Source organism: Sphaerodactylus townsendi, linkage group LG03 (assembly GCF_021028975.2).
Source record: "Sphaerodactylus townsendi isolate TG3544 linkage group LG03, MPM_Stown_v2.3, whole genome shotgun sequence".
Taxonomy (NCBI): Eukaryota; Metazoa; Chordata; class Lepidosauria; order Squamata; family Sphaerodactylidae; genus Sphaerodactylus; species Sphaerodactylus townsendi.
This window is the reverse complement of record NC_059427.1, coordinates 126,156,019-126,174,971: the sequence shown is the minus strand read 5'-3', so window position 1 is coordinate 126,174,971 and position 18,953 is coordinate 126,156,019. Positions and strand designations below refer to the sequence as shown.

Here is an 18,953-nt window from a genome sequence, read left to right as displayed (position 1 = left end):
AAGCAGTGAGAACCTGTTCCTTGCTCAGTGAGCAGCCCAGGCAAAGAATGCTTCTTCCTTGAGGCATGGATGGGTGCATCTTATATGGGGATAGACAATGAGCACCACTGCTGTTCATGGTCTTGCATTCTTTACTGTGACCAGTGAGGCCACAACTGTCATCATCTGCCACAACACACCATTTTTTACCTTTAGCCCTGCAAAGGAGGGGACAGCTCAACTGCACTGTAGTCTTCATCACATTCTCCAGAGACAGAACTATTACCTTTCTTGATAGTGTCTGGAAAATCAACTTTACCTGTTCCCAGCCTCTCTAGTCTTATCTCCCCCACCACCACCACCACCACCACCACCTTTCCCTGGCAGTGTGACTAGAACTCGTCCCCACAAGCCAGGTTCCCTGCTTGGTATGGATAGTGCAGTGTTTAGGGTAATGAAATATTCACAGGTCAGTGCTTTGCTGAGTGATGGCAGGAGCCGTCAGTTCCTTCTCAGGGAGACAGTTGCTTCTACAGCATGACCTCCGCTTCCTGGCAACAGGCATTAGTGTGAAAAGGAGGCCAAATGCTTTTGTGGCCTCTAGGCTTTCTTGCACCTCGTGGCATTTCTAGTCACAACCTTCACCCCTCTGAAGCTCCCAGAGACTTATGGAAGCAGGTAGCTGCTTTTGTGATGTGCTGAGCTGAGCACAAGTTGGGTGGCTGTGGGGACTGAGATAGCGGAGGGAGGGGGGAAAGAGAGCGCGAATGGTCCTCTTGGACTTAGCTGCACTGCTTAATAGCTTTTGTGCTGGGAACATAACACTCTGAGCATAGCTTTATCTGGCAGCCAGCTTTGTTCTGGCAGAGACCCAAGAGACACAGACACAGGCTACGGTGTATGCATGGAACCCTTGACACTACAGTGGTTTAAACAAGCCCGGCTTTCAGAACCCCTGCAATCCATAGCTCGAAAAGGTCTGTGCTGCACACGGAGCAATTTCCTTTTTTTTGTCATGATCCTTCTCCATCTTGTTGGGTGCATCCAGAATATATGTACTTTTGGCTCTTGGTGCACATGTACCACTGTGTAAATTATTAGTGTTCATGATTGTTGAGTAAGCACTTGGAGGTTCGGTTCACTTTTTGCATAAGTGACATCCACAGAGAGATGAGCTGGTGGGGGGTAGGAGAGAAAATATATTAGTTTGGTTTATGGAAAATAAAAAGGTTTCAATGATTTAGGGTGGGCATGAGTCCTCCTAAGCCTGGCTCAGTGTGCAGCATCTGTGTTCTCTGAGCTGGCTCTTGTGCTGCCGTCCTTGGACACTGCATGTATTTTGAACTAAGTAGTCATAACTCATCTTAAAGATTGTTGGGAAACCTGTGTCCCAGGCAGGGGACCGCGCTGGAAATACCATTGGGTAAACAGTGCCATGTGTTTCAGATCCAGAGAAGTGTTCTGCATCACCTTCAGTTGACAGTGTGCTTTATACCTTTTTCCCCCCTCTCATTTACTCTGACAAAATAATTCTTGCAAAGTGGCCGTTTTGGGTTTTATTGTGACATTCCTCTGAAGATGCCAGTCATAGGTGCATGTGAAACATTAGGAGCAATATTGCCAGACCAGGGCCACACAGTCCAGAAAACTCACAACACTGGATTGATTCTGGCCGTGAAAGCCTTCAACCATTCTTGCAGAGTTAAGCGGAGAAGTTGCAGCTTGCTTTAGGCCATCTACTCTGCTTTATAACTGAATAGGAAATTGAATCCTGGCACCAATTCTCAGTCTTTGATAGGACAGGTTCCAGTTTCCTGGGTGCCCAGAAAAGGCAAAGTCAGAACTCCCCCACATTGACTTCATGGACATGGGAGAAGGGGGGAGGGGTTCAGTCAAAGATTTTCTTTGCACTCTGAAATCTCAACAGATGGATTATTGGTATGTAGGAAAGAGTTGTGTCAGACTCAGAATTGACAGCCTAAGCCGATATGCGATTGCCCCTTTTGCCTTCCTCTGTGTTGATCTGATTGATATCCTGATAGGAAACCCTTTCCGGTGTAGGTTCAGCTTCCCAGGAATACATGACAGTTGTTTCCTCCTCCCCCAAATAAAAGGGGGAAAATGTTAAAAATGGAGTCATCAGGCGTGAGGCGACAGGCGCCATCAGCAAAGTGCGGTGTCGGCAGGAAGCGGCCCCACTCACTAAATGACGCGAAAGCGAACGGCCCCATGTTTGTGCTGAGGCTGCAGAGAGCTGTGGGGAGAGAGCAAGCCAAGCAAGCCCAAAAACTCCATTAATTAAAGAAACTCGTTAATGAGGGACATTTAATCAGCGCAAGATTAGATCCAACTCCAAGTCTTGCCAATGAGGCAGTTAAGGCAGCCTGGGCCAGGCGCTGCAGAGGCATCCAGCAAAGAGGAGGGAGCTCTAGGTAGATGAGACATCAGCAGCAGACAGGGTGAACAGGCAGAGCCGAAGGAAGGTGCCTGGAAGGAGAAAGTCAAGGGCTCAAAGGACTGGATGTTTCCCCCATTTTTATTTTGGCAAGAGATGGAACGTTGCAAGTGGTGGATTCTGTCCTGTCTATCATTTCCGACGATGACGGGAAGGGGGTTGATTGTCATTGCTTCAACTCCATATGCCATTCTTATGATGTCCCCTGTCCCCCAGCTCTAACATTTCAGGGGACCTTTGCGGCTGCAACAAGAGAGGGTTGCAGAAAGAGATGCCCTGCTAGTAGAAATCTGTTCTGTCAGCAGAGATTTGAGGCAGGACCCAAGCTGATATATGCATGTTGACAATCTGTGCCTATTCCTTGTTTCTTCCTCTTGGATTTCCACTTGCCTCGGTTCACCTGTGGAAGAACCAGGCAGAAATCTGATGGGTGGGACAGAACGGGCAGGAGAGGAGGGCTCATGAGCCAGGTTCCTTAAATTCCAAGAATCCAGTGTGACTCCTTACTGTGTAAAGAGACTTCTTCTCAACTGTTTGACTTCCTTCTCATCACAGCTCCATGCCAGTGCTGGCTGTTAGGCTCTTAGTCTGAGGCTGTGTTTTGGGAGATTGAGGCAGCACTGGCGTTTGGTTTGAATGATCTGGGCCCATTGGAGGCAGGCTTAAGAGACAAGAGTACAAACTAATCCCTAAATACTATATTCAAGCAGTGTAAGGTAATGGAGTGGTCTTTACTGGCCATGGGATATCTTTATTTAATACTGTTCTACAACCTTACAATGTCTCTACAAGTAGCAAATTAACACTGCAGAACGGCCTGGCCTAGAATCTTTCTCTTTGAGGTTCTAAATTTTGATCTATGGAATTTTATTATTTACACCAAGAGCATTCAGAAACACAGAGAAGCCAGAATTCTGCTACCTCAATCTATTACTCTATTATTTATAAAAAGTTCTGTGGGTTTAGATCATGCTCAGTATAAGACAGTAGAACTCTAAATTATACCACCAGAGGAAGGGCTGTATTTTTTTTTAAGTTCACAGGTAGGGGGGAAATCCCTGCGTGCCATAAATTGGTGCATCAGTTGTTCAACAGCTGTTTCTAGCTTCCATATTGCTCTGAAGTAAATAGCGGTTTCTGTTGCTGTGGACCTTGCTCTGGAGCCTAGGTAGGCAGCTCTGGGAGCACAGTGCATTTGAAGGTGCTTCGTATTGATCTAATTTACCTCTAATGAGGTGTCTCCATTAACACTGGTGAGTAAGACGTGACACCATCTGAGAAATGCTCCTGCCTCATCACACAGGCCATGCAGGAGCACCAAGTGGTGAACGATGATGCGTTCTCCCCTCCCTCAGGACACTCATTCTCACTAAAGCATAAACCACAGGAGGCCACACAAAACGATGTTTAAAGGAGGGTGAATGACCTGCAGCACGTGAGGGAAGGAGTAGCTTGTAGCAAACACAATATGGGGAACGTTAAATGTATTTTGGGAGGGTGGCCTGGTGGGAATCTGAGGTAGGGAAAGGATTTCCTGCTTGAGCAGACTTCAATAGGATCTCATTACTAATTGAAGTGTGTGTCTGAGTGAGAGAGAGAGGTAGCATTAAGAGAATTGATGGAAATTGTTCAACTCAGTCTTAGCACCCCACACGTTCCCCATTCCAGACAGGCCTGCGTGCGCACGTGCACATCACGCTCAGCCCTCTGTCAGGAGGTTTGTCACAGGGAGCTATAGTTCTGGGCAGATGTGTCACACAAAGGCACGCTGGAGACCAGATGAGCCTAATGGGGCCTGAAAGGAATCGTCTCCAGAATGATGCCAGGACAGGCCAAATTAATAATGGAGATTAGCTAGGTGTTTGCACATATCGGAGAGGCCGAGGTTTGAAATTTCAGGAGATGGCAAGGGTGGCCCTGTTGAATGTGCTCTATATGCTTCCTTGTCCCCTCTGGCATACTTCCCACCCATCACTCACTCTCCCACTCCCAGCTGCCCTATCTGGGCACAGATAGAAACACCCCCAGATGTTCCACAAATGTGGTGGAGCATAGATGGAGCGTAGAGGCAGGACTGACATCGTCCCTGGTATCTCTGTTCCTGCTACATTGCCCCTACCCCCTATGTTTTTGGGAGTTCTGGCTTCTTCTGACCAGTTTGTGCTGGGGAGGTGATGAGCTCTTTCCATCATAGCAGGTCACGGAGAGATAAACTCTCTCACCAGAAGCCATTGATCATGACTGACAGGTGTCTGTTATTTTAAGAGAGATCTCCTTTTTTTTGAAAAATTCTTCCCAATTCCAGGATATCATCACAAATTAGAATGTATGGTATGTCACTGGTTTTAGAACTTTATATAGCCCCCTCAGCTGTACCTCCTGTGACTTTTTATGACATGTTTTATCTGACAGCTGGGGTGGCATGAGAACCTTTTTCCTCAGCTGTGGGGAAAAGGCATCCTGTGAACAAAGGCCTGGATTACCTAGGAAGGCAACCATAAATTGCAGCAGGAAAGGAGACCTAAGTGGTGGAAGACCTGGAGGCAATTCAGGCCAAACTTATTGTAAGAAACTGAATTGGCGTGATAAAATATGTAATCGTTACCAAAGTCTATAAGAAGTACAAATCACTGACTTGTGTTTCAAGTGGATGTCTGTGTCTCTGAGCACAGGAGAGCTCAGATTCTGCAGTTAAGGTATGGATTTCATGTCTGACATTCAGCACAGTCCATTCTTGAGTCAATGTGCCAGGTGGCTTGTACACAATGTGCAGACAATTGTCTTTCTTCTATTTCAGAATTAGGTACAATTCATTCTCCTTTATTTTTGCTGACTTCTGGTCATTTGGAAGCCTGAACTATCAATCTCTGTTGCTTCTAACCTCCACTGAGGTTAAATTCTACATGTGATACATCATTTGGTGTTACTACTGTGGACTGTATTAATTCAGGCTGCCAGGTTGTACAACTGTATTTTGAATGTTTCCCACTTTTAAAAAAGCATAGTCATCAAGCATATTAATAGTAAAGAGATTACCGCGCATAGGTGTCAAACTCGCGGCCCTCCAGATGTTATGGACTACAGTTCCCATCATCCCCTGCCAGCATCATGCTGGCAGGGGATGATGGGAACTGTAGTCCATAACATCTGGAGTGGGTCGCCAGCTTCTGACACCCAGCAGGATGATAAGGCTGTTATAACATCTGGAAAAACAGTTAACTTCCTAATAGATAGTGGAACCCTTCTCCCTGTTACATGAAGTTTTATGTAAGCAGGGAATTAAACACAGTGTGACGACATCATGCTCACTTCAGTGGTGTCATGCAGAATATGACTTTCTTATTCTCACTTAATTTTCTGTGAAAATGCATCAAATGTTATTTATGTATTTTTATTTTTAAAAATGTACAGTGCAATTGTAAATAGAATTTACACCTTGACTTCATTGGTCATAGAAGAGTATAAGTCTGCAGAGGATCACACTGTCACGTACTGCCTCTCCAGTTTGTTTTGTTCATTTACCGCATTTATATATGACGTTTTGCTCTAACGACCCAAAGTAACTCAAATTAACCAAACTGCAATAATTAGGTAAAAATGAACTGAAAACAAACAAAACATAATTTGCTGTCTTTACTAATATCTGCAGGTATTCGAATAAAATATCACGGAAAAGATCTAGTCAGACATTTGGGTAGCTGTGAATGCTCATCTTTCTTTGCGTTTTGTTTGTAAAATTTATAAATCCAGTGGTTTGAGCCTCACTTTTAGCAGGTATAGTTTGTCACTGGGATAAAGAAACACACCTCCCCTACAACATGTAGCTGAAAAAAAGTGTAATGGGAGCATCATATTAGTCTTTCTCTACCCCTACTCATGTACATTTGCTGTCCCTTGTGAACTGTGGAAACGTGGTGATACCACACCATGTTTTTTTAAATTTATGCATTGTCAAAAAAACATAGAGGATGGCACAGATCAGCATACTGTTGCCAACCCTGGGTTGGGAAATTTGGGGTCCAGCTTGGGGAGGGCTGAGATTGGGTGGAGGTGGAGACTCTTCAAAGATGTGATGCCACAGAATCCACCCTCCAAAGGTGCCGTTTACTCTAGAGGAATTGATTTCTCCAGTCTGAAGATCAGTTGTAATTTCAGAAGAACTTCAGTCCCCACATGGATAATGGCAATCCTAGGCCAAGCTATGCATGACTTTTGGAACTTCCATGGTCAAAACTCTAGAAGTATTATAGAGCTTTTATAAATATCTGCAGTAGAATGTGTAGTTCTATTTAAATGTATTTATTTATTTAAAATGTTTCCATCTCTCCTCATGTCCTCAGACTCTTCCATGCTGTTCCCCTGATTGAAAATTCTCCTCCACCTGCTTAAAGCCCTGGTAGGGAAAAAAGATGGGTGCATTTTTCTCTGTTAGAGTCAGAAAGGGGAATTTTGAATTAACAGAATAGCATTCCTATTACTGTATACCTGACTCATATTGCTGACATGGTTGTTTTTTAGGATACAATAGCACATCTGGAGCTCAAACAATAGAACTCCAGCGTTGCTCCCTCTCTGGTCCGATCCTAATATAGTGGGTGTGGACTGCTTTGATCATAGTAACACTAGAAACCAATATTTCATTTTCACATGGTGCATGACATTGAGTAATGTTCAAGTAGCATGAACATGTGAAGCTCTCTCACACTGAATCAGACCACTGGTCCACTAAGATCAGTACTAGCTACTCAGAGTGGTAGCAGCTCTCCAGGGTCTCAGATAGAGGTCCTTCACATCACCTGCTGCCAGCTGTTTTCGACGGGAGATGCCAAGGATTGCACCTGGGAGTTTCAGCATGCCAAGAAGATGTTCTACCACTGAGCCACAGCTCCTGCCACAGCATGCTGAAGTTATAGATCATGGATCTGCAACCTGTGGCTCTCCAGATGTTCATGGCCATGCTGACAGGGGCTGATGGGATTTGTAGTCCATGAACATCTGGAGAGCCGGCAGGTTGCAGACCCGTTATAGATGGTTGCTGGAGTTCTATGTGCCTGAAGAAATTGCAGGCTGCTGTGTTGATTTCTCAAGTTTTTATCCCCAAGTAGTATATTCTCTCATTAAATCAGCTCTCAGCATTTCACGCCACAAGTGAGTGAGTAGGATGATGCTGTGAAAAAAATGTTAGTGGCTGCTTTATTGCAGGTTCTATTTAGTTAGTAGGTTTTCCCCCTCCATTTCATGGAAAGTGCATTCTGCTTTCTCCTTAAGGGCATTGACAGCTAGTCAGAAACTTCCTGCCATATCTATTACAAGCCCCATATAAGTAAATTTAAGATGTGTTAACACATTGTGTCTTTGTAAGTTGGTTTTTATTTTGTTTTGGCTTGCAACCTGCTTCGTGATTTCAGTTCTTACTAGTTACTTAGTGCATATGTATTGCAAACATGTGTAGGGTTTATGACGGACCGCTTTTTCTAGGGACACATCATCATCTCTAAGGGGTTGTAAAAAGTCTTCTGCTCCAATCCAGCAAAGCAGATGTGTGTACAAATGCAGACTTCCATATGTCCAGCTGATGCATAAGCACATCTTAGTACACATTCTAGCAGAGGTGTACAAGGTCAAAACGGCGCCCGGCGACAAAGCTTCCTCCAGGGAGCCGGGAATGGCCAGCCCCACCCCGCCCCCTGTGTGCAGAGCCCCCACCCACAGGCCTGTCTGAAAATCCAGGCTGTGGCCTTATCCCATGTCCTGCCTTGAACTATCGTTTCAAGTTATGGTGAGCATTTCAAAAATAACTTGAAAAGATAGTCCGAGGCAGAACTGGGCCTGCTAAAAGCAGGCAGACAGGGCCACGTTTCTGATCTCCAAGGTCAGTGCCTTGGACTATGTCAGGGGTCTGCAACCTGCGGCTCCCCAGATGTTCATGAACTACAATTCCCATCAGCCATTAGCCATGCTGGCAGTGGCTGATGGGAATTGTAGTTCATGAACATCTGGAGAGACGCAGGTTGCAAACCCCTGGACTATGTTTTCAAGTTATAGTGATCATTTTAACAACATACCCATGAGCCTTTGCATTCTAGTCTCAACCAGTTCCTGTTGAAGTAGCTGGTTGCGTCTTTTTTTTTAATGTGTCCAGGGACACAACCACCTGGGCCGCTCATTTCTATGTGCTATTACATAGCGATGGCCACAGGATCAAATGTTCTCATGTGTAGCTGACTAGGTCACCCCTACACACCAATATCCTCTTGAGTAATCAAGAGGTACGCCAAGCCACACATTCACAGAAAGATGTTTGGGGAAGAGGGTGGAAGATACCTGTCTCTTTAGCACCAGTAATTAATGTCTTCATAGTCCCAATCTGCCACTTCTTTGATGCTCTTGAGAAAATTTTAAAAAGCAAGACATCATGTGACCAATCAGATTTAACCAGCAATGACGCCGTTGGGGCTGGTTGAGCTCATTCAGAATGAGGGCAATGCATGTGCACTCAGCCCTCATTCTGAATTTGCCCTCAGTGACACCATCACATAGGGTAAGATTTAAAAAACAACCACAGGAGCCAGCCCAGGGATACGAGAGTTTGCAGCAATGCAACCATACTGTGAATACTTCATCCCAGTGGTGGGATTCAGCAGGTTCGCACCACTTCGGCAGAACCGGTTGTTAAAACGGGGTTTGTAAATAGCCAGTTGTTAAATTGCTTGAATCCCACCACTGCTTCATCCCCTTCTGAATCATTTTCCCCCAACCGTCCTTTTTGAAGCTGACAAACAGAATGACAAAGTTTGTGTGTGGTGGGTGTCTGCTTGATTTTCATAATAGTCCCCAAAAGGTTTGAAAGATCTTTGCTGAAACAGGGATGGGCAACAAGGCTTCCCCCACTACATTTTTTTTCCTTTTATGGAACCATTAACGTATCTGCATCCGATCTTCAGTTCTGTATTTGATCGATTGGCACATGGAATTCATAACATCAGATGTTTCCCCCCCTAATTCCCAGGGTCACCCCTGGAAACCTACCACATATCTTGATCTTTTAAATCAGTAGAGCAGACAAAAACTTCCTCATTTTGTGTGTGTGTGTGTTGTGTGTTTTGTTCTACAACGGATAATTATCAGTTGTAGAAATGTAGTGGGGAAGGAATCTTTCTTTTTGTTTTTGGCTTGTTGTGTGTGTGTGTGTGTGTGTGTGTGTGTGCGTGCATGTGTGTGTGTGTGCGTGTGTGTGTGTGTGTGTGTTTTCAGGGGGGGAGGACCTGGTGATATAACAGCCCACGAATGTATGTTTTTATGGTCCCCTGCATGTATGTTACTTGCAAGTGAGTCTGTTGGGCTCTATGGTCTGTGCTGTGTTTTTTCTGACTCACATTAGCACTGAGGATCTATTCTCCTTGCATATTGTCACACCCGTTTCACACGACGCCACATCATCGTAGCAGTCGTTGTACCTCAAAAATGTACCAAGTGGGCACAGAGAAAGCCTCCAATGTGGTCAAGGCTGTGGAGGTTCACTGTGGTCATATACCTGCCTTGATTCTCCTGGCCTAATTAAGTACGAGTTACTTGGCATGTGAGCTGATGGGCTGAAGAGGCTGCCAACTTGTGCATTAGGTACTGCATTATCCTTTTGTTGGGGATGTTGCAGAATATCAGCTTGCTGATGTTGGAGCTGTGGGAAATCACAGAGCACCTCCTGTTCTTTACCACTGACTCCCCCCCCCCACACACACACACCCCCGATTCAAAAAGATTTATTTATTTATTACTGTCTGTGAGCCATATAGATTAGCAAACTCACCATTCTTCTCCAGAAAAGGGAAGATAACTGTAGTTAAGGACTATGCAAGTTCAGAGGCGTAGCTCCAAGGGGGGAAGCACCCCTGTGGGGGTGTGGTGAGGGCGTTCTGGGGCGGGGCAGAGGACACACCAGTACACCGGGCGCTTTCCCCCTTTGCTATGCCTCTGTGTACATTGCAGTCCTCTGGAAACTTTTGCCTGTCCTTCACATGCAGTCACAGGCAAGCAAATTCATTGCCTGTGAGTTCTGTGACAAATATTGTATGTAAAGTTACCAGGTATTTGGTACCAACCTGGACACTCCAGTGTTTTCACTGAGCGACTGAGGAAAAAGCTGCAAAAATGGTGGACACTTTACTGTCCAGTATTTTTTCAGAGTTTTTCCTAACCAGATGGTGCAAATGCTGGATTGGCTGGGTCAACTGGCCACCTTACCAGGACCAAACAGGGAATCCTTGGAGGAGGATATGCCAAAGCAACCCAAATGCAAAGCAGCAGCAAATGCAGTTTAACATGGGAGCTAGTGAGGCGGAGTGCTCCTCCCAGTGCACACATTGTGCTCTGGCCTGCTTGCTGTACAAGGAGGCTGCATTGTCTAGTATTTTTCTGAAAAAATTGCAAATGTTTCAAAATTCCATTATTGTCCCCCTATTAATTAACTGATCACAAATCTTTCTATCACAGAGTTAAGTTAGAAAGAGCTGGAGAGGTATGCAAATTGTATATATCCTAATATTTTCTACAAAAATTCTGATTTTCTATCAAGAATACGTAGGGTTGGGGTTTTTTTTGCTAAAATCCTGAGCCCCACCATGACCAGCTCCACCACCACCCCCCCCTCAATGGATGGCTTATTGACATTTCTATCGCCAAGAATCAGGTCCAGTCCATCCAATGCACAACTCAGCTACCTGAGATGGCAGAGAGAGTATTAAGGATTCTAGAACATTTGGGAAATCCTGAGAGGGGAAATACAGTTCCCCGATCTCAGACTCTTGAGCCTGTGAACTCATGAAGTTGCTGTATGCTGAATCAGACAAATGGTCTCTGAAGATCAACACTGCCTACTCTGACTGGAAGAACTTTCTGACTGTCAAGGCTGTTCAGAGGCGTAGCAAGGGGGGAAAGCGCCCAGTGCACTGGTGCATCCTCCACCCCTGTCCCGCCATGAAACGGCCCCCACCATGCTCCGGAACACCCCCATCACGCCCCAGAACGCCTTCGCCACACCCCGCAGGGGCGCGCGCCCAGTGTGTCACACACACACCCCGGCCCTTGGAGCTACGCCTCTGGGGCTGTTAGACAGTCACTGCCTCATTGTGGAGTCTCCTTTGGAGGTTTTTAACAGAGGCTGGTGAACATATGTTGGGAGTTCTTTGACAGTGTGTTCCTGCATGGCAGGGGGTTGGACTTGATGGCTCTTGTGGTGTCTTCCAACTCTATGATTCTGTGACTGGCAGTGGCTCTTCAGGGTCTCGTGTAGCAGCCTTTCCTACCAGTTCCTCTTTTTAACTGTATATGGCAGGGACTGAACCTTGGACCTTCAGTGTACAGAGCTGGTACTCTACCATTGAGCCATGGCTCCCCTCCCAAAGAAAAGCAAAGGATCTGAGATGTGGAGGCAATTGTGTCCTCCCCCATTTCCCCTGAATGTTGCAGCCTCTTTTCCTGCAGCCCATGAAAGTGGATACAACAAAACTGTCTAATCATGCATGGAATAGGGGAGTCAATCAGGCTGCAACTGCAATAACCGGGAGGTGGGGGGGGGAGGTGGAGAAAAACTGTTCTTTTGGCTGTCCATGTCATACCTTCATTTATTGGGGCAAACCGACACGACACAAAACACTGTGCAAGCCTTTGAGCTTAGCAGAACTCTTCATCAGGGCAGAATTTACAAAAAATTAAGACATCAAGGAGGGTAAAAGCAGATTTTTAAGATCTTAGGATCCTGTCTTGTCATCCTTTGATATTTGGTGCTGCCTGGATCACAGACTCTAGTTTAATTTCTGTAAGTTTTGCATGACAGCATTTCCATTCTGGAAGAAACAAACAAGGGTGGGTCATCTCATTTGGAAAAAACTGGAGTCCAACAAGGTCCAAATGTTTTTTCCAGGCTCGTTTGTTCTAAAAGTTTGAAATGGGGAGGGATGGAATCTTTTGCTCACACCATAACCACCGTTCTGCTGGTTTCAGCTCTGACCATTTGTATAAAAATGGGAAAGGAGCAACAATCAGGAACCCTGAGGAGGAAACATCCTCTTTCCTCCACTCCAACATCAAACCAAGTGGAAAAGAAGGGGAGGTAAAAAGATTTGCAAAGTAACCTGATTTCCAGTACAAAGAGCAGGAAATGGGTGATCTGTGCAGAATATCCTTTATCGAATGGTAATATTTACATTACTCTCTTCATGAATCTGGATCATGCCCCGCAGCAGTCACTACCATGAACTTTTCCAGGTGAATATGATTCTGGAAATCTTACGGGGCATGAGGGTTCAAGAAATTAATCCCAAAATATCTGTACCAAGTGTATGGAGTGCACAAATCACATGTATGTTGTGAATTACCAGAAAGCACATAAATCCAATGGCAGAAGTTGGGATTTTTCCCCCATTAAAATTTCTCAAGCCTATTTCTTTCACTTGAACGAATCGTGCTAGGTAGTGTGGACTGCTTAGCATCAATTAGGGTTTCTCTGTCCCTGTCCTGAAAAACAGTTTGAAGAAAATTGTCTAGGGTCGTTTCTTCACAGTCCAAATATGCTGGGTTAAGCAAGGAAAATATCCCAGTTTGGCCAAGAAGTTTGCATGGTTCTTGGTTTTAAAGCAGGTTTGTCCCATGATATTTCCCTCATCCTGGGATTTTCAAAAATCGCCAATTTGGTGATTCTTTTCAAAAATCCCGCATTGAACCTGCTACCATGCAAACACCACAGGAGCAGAAACAGTTTATTTTCCCCGCCCTGGGGCCTTTCCCCACTTACGATTTCCTGGCAGGTGCCACTCCCAGCACGAGCGATTTCCAGCATGGGGTCGTGTGCGCGGGGCAGTCAGAAGGTGCCGTTTCTTCCAGCATCAGAAATGACGCGCGCTGAAGGGACATTGGGGCGCAGAGTCGGGGCGGCTGCGTTGTCGCCGCCCGGACTCGTGGGGAGCACCGCTGGACCACGTGCTATTTGGGGGCAGTAGCGTGCAGCAAACGGTAAGTGGGGAAAGGGCCCTGGTCTCCCTGCCCCACTGGCCGCCCCCCTGATCTCCCCACCTAACGTCATGTCAGCTTTCAACTCTGCTGAGCCGCTGACCATTTCAGTCCGCCCTTCCCAAAACATTCCCCCAAGCACGTTTTTTGCTGATAGTATTGGCCAGGTGCCATTTCGCCTGGGTTAATCAGGAGTGGAGTCCCAAAATGTCCCCGTTTTCTTTTCTGTACATATACTGGTTGCTCAGGGAACATAGCAAGGAGATGTGCGCTTTGGGCCAAGTGTTAGTGGGCATATCATGGGGGGTGGGGGTGGGGAGACTCTCGTTTTCCACAAAAATATGAGAATGTGAGTGGGAATGTGATGTGATGTGACGCTGCGTCTCATTGTTTTTTGCTGCTACTGGCCGTGTTGAAGCCTGCGCCTGGCCCTATCCAGAACTGAAAAGGAGAGAGCTTCATTTTCCCCCACTCGCTGAGGGTCAACCAATCAAAAGCGCAGCTTTTTTGTGGGCCAGCAATTCAAAAGGCTGGGCAGAGATGTTCATTCAAACTGCCGCCCAAAAACAACAGCCAATCAGAATACAGGATGTTCATGCATGCACAGATATGCTTTCGGTGTAAGTACAAAAGACCCGGTCTCGTGTGAAACAAACTGGAGTATTTCCTCTCGGTCTTCTGTCAATTCCTTTGCAGAAACGGGCAGCCGTGCGAAGGGAGAAACCAGGATAAAATAGGCTTGGATTGTAAGATACCGATTGTAACCCGGTATAATTATGCCGTGTGGAAACGGCCTAGAAAGCATCACTGCTGCCCCATGCTTTTTGCCCTGGCAGAGAAGCCTAATTTGGGATTCTGAGGTTCCCGACTCTGCTTCTTTTCTGGCACAGCACTGAGCCACTTCAACAGTTTCCTTTCCGACAAACAGGATAGCGGGCACAATGTGGTCTCAGGCAATGTCGTATCAGTATGGATGCCCCTATCTTTCCCCCACCCTACCTCCCAAAATACCAGATGCTGACACTGTACAGCCAGAAGCTGAGTAGTAGTCCTTGAGCGATTTTGCCAATTTGAATTTTTCCCCCTCGTGCTCTATATGTGTCTCTGTTTACTGCCGTGTTCCTTGTAAGAGGGCTCTCTGACATCCTCCGGTCAGCGTGGCTGGGGACGAGACCTCGGGTGGGAAGGTTTCTCTCTTCCAGCAGGGAAAGCTGCCTACCCAACCCTATCCCACTGTGATCTTGCCTTGTCATAAATTAGCCACATACACCATTAAGGAGCCCCTCTCTTCTCCAGGAGCTGCAGATGTATTTCAGAGAGAGAGAGAGAGAGGCAGGCAATGCTGTGCACGGGCTATAAAGCATCTGGGAGCAGCGCTTGGGCTCCAACCGGAGGGGTTTGTGGCTGTTTGTCAGCACGAGGAACAGGGATATGGTGTGGCATGGGGAGGGGGAGAGCGGAGCAGTGAAGTGTGAAACAGGGTGTTAGTGGGCAAGGGAGAAAAATTATAATGGAAGAGAGAGGGAGGAGGGAGAGGGGCTGTATATGTGAAACTGCTTGTAAGAGGCTGTGTGTGTGTCCCCTTCTGCAGGGCAGCAGTAACGTGTCAGCCACCTTATCCGTGGGATTGCTCCCATTACGTGGATAGTTTCTGTACCACCAGTCGATGCACTGAGCAGCAGCTAGTGGCTGAGGTATCATGGAAAATCTTCCACATAGTGTGAGAGAGTTGCTAATGAGCTGATCCACACATTATGGCTCTCATGTGAAGCAGCTGCCATAGAGAGGGTGTTTCAAGCAGCTTCCCACATGGCAGTCATAACTTATTAGGAATGCCAGCCTCCGGGGGGACCTGGGGATCCCCTGGAACACTGGTGTCAAACTCGCGGCCCTCCAGATGTTATGGACTACAGTTCCTATCATCCCCTGGCAGCATCATGCTGGCAGGGGATGAAGGGGAACTGTAGTCCATAACATCTGGAGGGTCACGAGTTTGACACTTATGCCCTGGAATTACAGTTCATCTCCAGAGTACAGAAGTCCATGCCCTGGATAAAATGGATGGTTTGGATGGTTGATTCTATGGCACTGGGACCCACTGAGGTCCCAGTCTGCCCCAGGCTACATCCCCCCCCCCACAAATCTCCAAGATTTTTCCAACCTAGAGGTGGCAACCCTACCCCCCTACCCCCACCAGTGGCCAGGGAGGACCTAGCAGCCCTTTAACCTGTAGAAGTCAAAGATTTATGTGTGTGTGTGTGTGTGTGTATGCCAACCCCAGGCTGATTTTTGTTTTGGGAGGGGAAGTCATGTTCTCATTTGCCTTGGTTTCTCTCTGATCAGACAAGAGTCTATAGGAGACCACTGGCCACTCCTTATGAACTGCTGTTAGCCCTTCAGTCATGGATCCAGGGAGTGCCAAAGCCATCGCAACTTGTTTCTCATATTAAAACCCAGCCCTTGACTGATTTTAAATATAAACTTAAGCAAATGTCCTGTTGGAAATTATGAGGTGGGATACATCACCAACGCTCCTCTTCAAATGAGGCAGATTCACCAGTGATCCCATCAGGAAATTCCCAATAGGCGATCGATTGCTCTGGAAGGCTGCTCCTCCCTGAGCTGCCATATAGAGAACGTTTGAAGCAGCTTCCTCCGTAGGGCACTGCCTCAACCTTGCTGGGTTTCAAACCAAGCCAGGCTACCTGCCGAGCCGCAAGCAGCAGCCTTTGCCATCTCACCTGCACGCTCTCAATTTTACTGTGCCACATCCAGTCGGGAGAAAATCGTGTTCTCCGTTCCCCAGGGCCCATGCAACTTCTATGCAAATAAAGAGACACACAAAAAGAAAGCAGCGGCACAGCTGTAGAAAGGATAGTGCAACACTGAGGAAACTAGCTGCAAAAGCATCACAAGTAAGGTGACAGGGATTGGGAGGAGGGTCGGCTTGATGACCTTGTTGGGGCCCCTTTATCCATCAGTGTGCACAGATAGAAAAGAAACTCTGGTTAATACAAAACAGAACCCGTGAAACCTTGGGCTAGTCACAGTTCTGCAGAGCTCTCTCAGTCCCACTTACCTCACAGGGTGTTTGTTGTGAGGGGGGAAGGGAAAGGAGTTTGTAAACCCCTTTGAGTCTCCTTACAGGAGAGAAAGGGGGGATATAAATCCAACTACTCTTTGTCTTCAGGAAGTCTGTCCACCCATTCCTTATTTCTTTCAAGGCTCCACCATTCAGTTTCCTCAGAATTATTTTATTCAAGAAACATAGTGCCATATGGAATTAAAATTGGCAAGAGGTTTTAGAATAACCTAAAGAAAACTAATAATCTTAAACAAATGAATGTTTTAGTCAGGGGAAACAAAACAGAACATAAATTCAGGCATAGAAAGACATAAAAGCTACATGCTAGCATAGCTAATACTGACAGGGGAGATGGCAAATGCTCTAGGACAGGAAGAAATATTTTTAGAAAGTTGCTTGTGCTTTTGAAAGTAGTACTTCTTTTTTCAACAGGAGTCATCCCTGCCACTATGCATCTGGCAAGCAGGTATCAACAGGTACACCCCATGTTGCCTGTGCACATTCTCAGCCTCTCTTTGAAAACGGCCTCACATTGTGCGGGAAGAAAGATCCATTTCAGGCACTGACAAAGCGACAACAGAAATCCAGAGCTCTTGAATGAATCAACAGCATTTTGCTTATCATTTCAGGATAATCTGGCTTGTCGGTTTGATCCCAGCTGGAAGTCTGGAGTGAGGAAATGGGTGGAATGCGCCAGGGAGACGTTGAACTGAATAGCAACAGGATCAAATGGTGCTGGGTTTCCATAGTCATTTCAGAGTGAAGGTTGTCTCCGTTTAGGACTTTATTGCTTTTATTCTAGCAGGACTGACACTGCAGAAGACGGCTGTACTATGATTAACATTTTAAAAACTGGAATTGTTCTGCAGGTCTTTCCTGCTTCTTAGAGCCACTGGGGTATAGTGGTTAAGAGCATTGTGGGCTCTGATCTGGAGAACCAGCTTTGCTTCCCCACTCCTCTACATGAAGCCTGCTGGGTGACCATGGGCTAGTCACAGTTCTCTCGGAACTCTCTCAACCCCACTTATCTCACAAGGTTGTATAATATTCCTTGAGTTTTTAACTCAGCCATAAAAGCTGGTGTCCGGTACGGAATCTGGCATCCTGAAAATATCTGCCTTCCATTTTAAAAAGCAGTATCCATTAGTAAACCCAGTTTTTAAAAAGACAACTTTACAATGTGTGGATGGTGCCTGGGACAATCTCAGGAGCTGAGCAGAGTTTCCTGTCTTTCCCGACATCTTCTCTGTTCTTGCCCGCCCCCGCCCCCGCCCCCCCCCCCAGCAGCCCACTTTCTTCCTTTCAGGCCTCTTTAAGCCTTCCTGTGCTTGCCAAAAGATTTCAAGTTCTGAGAAAATCAGGATACTGTTCTCCGTTTGCTTCAGGGTTGTTTTTTTCCTGGCCTCTGTGATGCAGAATGTGGACTACTACTATGCTTTTGGTTTTTTATCACAACCCAACACTGACTGTGGCATCCAGAGCATACTTTGATTACAGCTTGTAGCTAAAATTACTCTGACAGAAGTCCTCAGACAGATCTATATCAGCTGCTTCCGAAGAGAAGGGGGAATTGATGATGTGCCATGATCAAGTTTATGAGTTCACATTAAGTTTTAGGTAGCGAGTAAGGGTGTTTGTCTCCTTATGTGTCCTCAGGGCAACCAGGACGCCACGGCTCCGCCTGACGCAATGGCCCAGCCCTACCCTCCAGCCACATATCCACCGCCCCCACAGAATGGCATCCCTGCAGAGTACGCTCCTCCGCCACACCCACACCCAGCACAGGATTACTCAGGGCAGAGCACAGTACCTGAGCATGCCTTGACTCTCTATACGCCAGCACAGAGCCACACCGAACAGCCGGGCACTGACGCCAGCACGCAGTCCATAGCAGGCACACAAACAGTACCGGTAAGAGATTCTCTGCAAAGACGGCCTCAGAAGGGAATCGGGTTTGACAAGGAGAATGGTTGGCTGGGGTATGCTGGGCAGTTGTGGAAAGCCAATTGAATGGGGGGAAAGGGAGGAGTTCTCCCTGCGACAGTGAAAAACAGAAGCAAGGGATGGCTCGGATACAAAGCCCAATTAGATGGAAATGGGGGAGAGGTGAGGCCCATCAGACAGCCCTGCTTGGGAAGTGGGTGGTTTGAAGCAGCAGGTCACACACGCCATCTTTATGTCAACGTTACAACTGAGACCCAAAAGGCACGTAGGGCTTTATGGATCAGCATCAAGATGGGGCAGGGCTGAAACAGCAGAGGGCTTGTGCAGCACAAGGCAGATCCGTGAAGGCAGTTGTAGCCCCCCGCTGCCCCCAGGGGCATTTGTGGCTCAGCGCTTAAGTTTCCTGGCTCCCCTCTTGTCCCTAATCACTTGTAATCTACCTGCTTGGCAGTTTGCCAATCCCATTGTGCCAATGATGTGGTTGTA

At 46.6% G+C, this 18,953-nt stretch overlaps 1 protein-coding gene across 17 annotated transcripts in view; it reads left to right on the top strand.

The window, feature by feature from the left end:
* RBFOX3 (RNA binding fox-1 homolog 3) overlaps positions 1–18,953 on the top strand; it is a 402,764-nt gene that overhangs the window by 362,658 nt on the left and 21,153 nt on the right. For all 17 annotated transcript variants that reach the window (XM_048491452.1, XM_048491458.1, XM_048491465.1 and 14 more), the window contains one exon: positions 18,180–18,434. In XM_048491452.1, the coding sequence (XP_048347409.1) occupies positions 18,180–18,434 (255 nt within the window). The remainder of the gene's footprint in view (positions 1–18,179; positions 18,435–18,953) is intronic.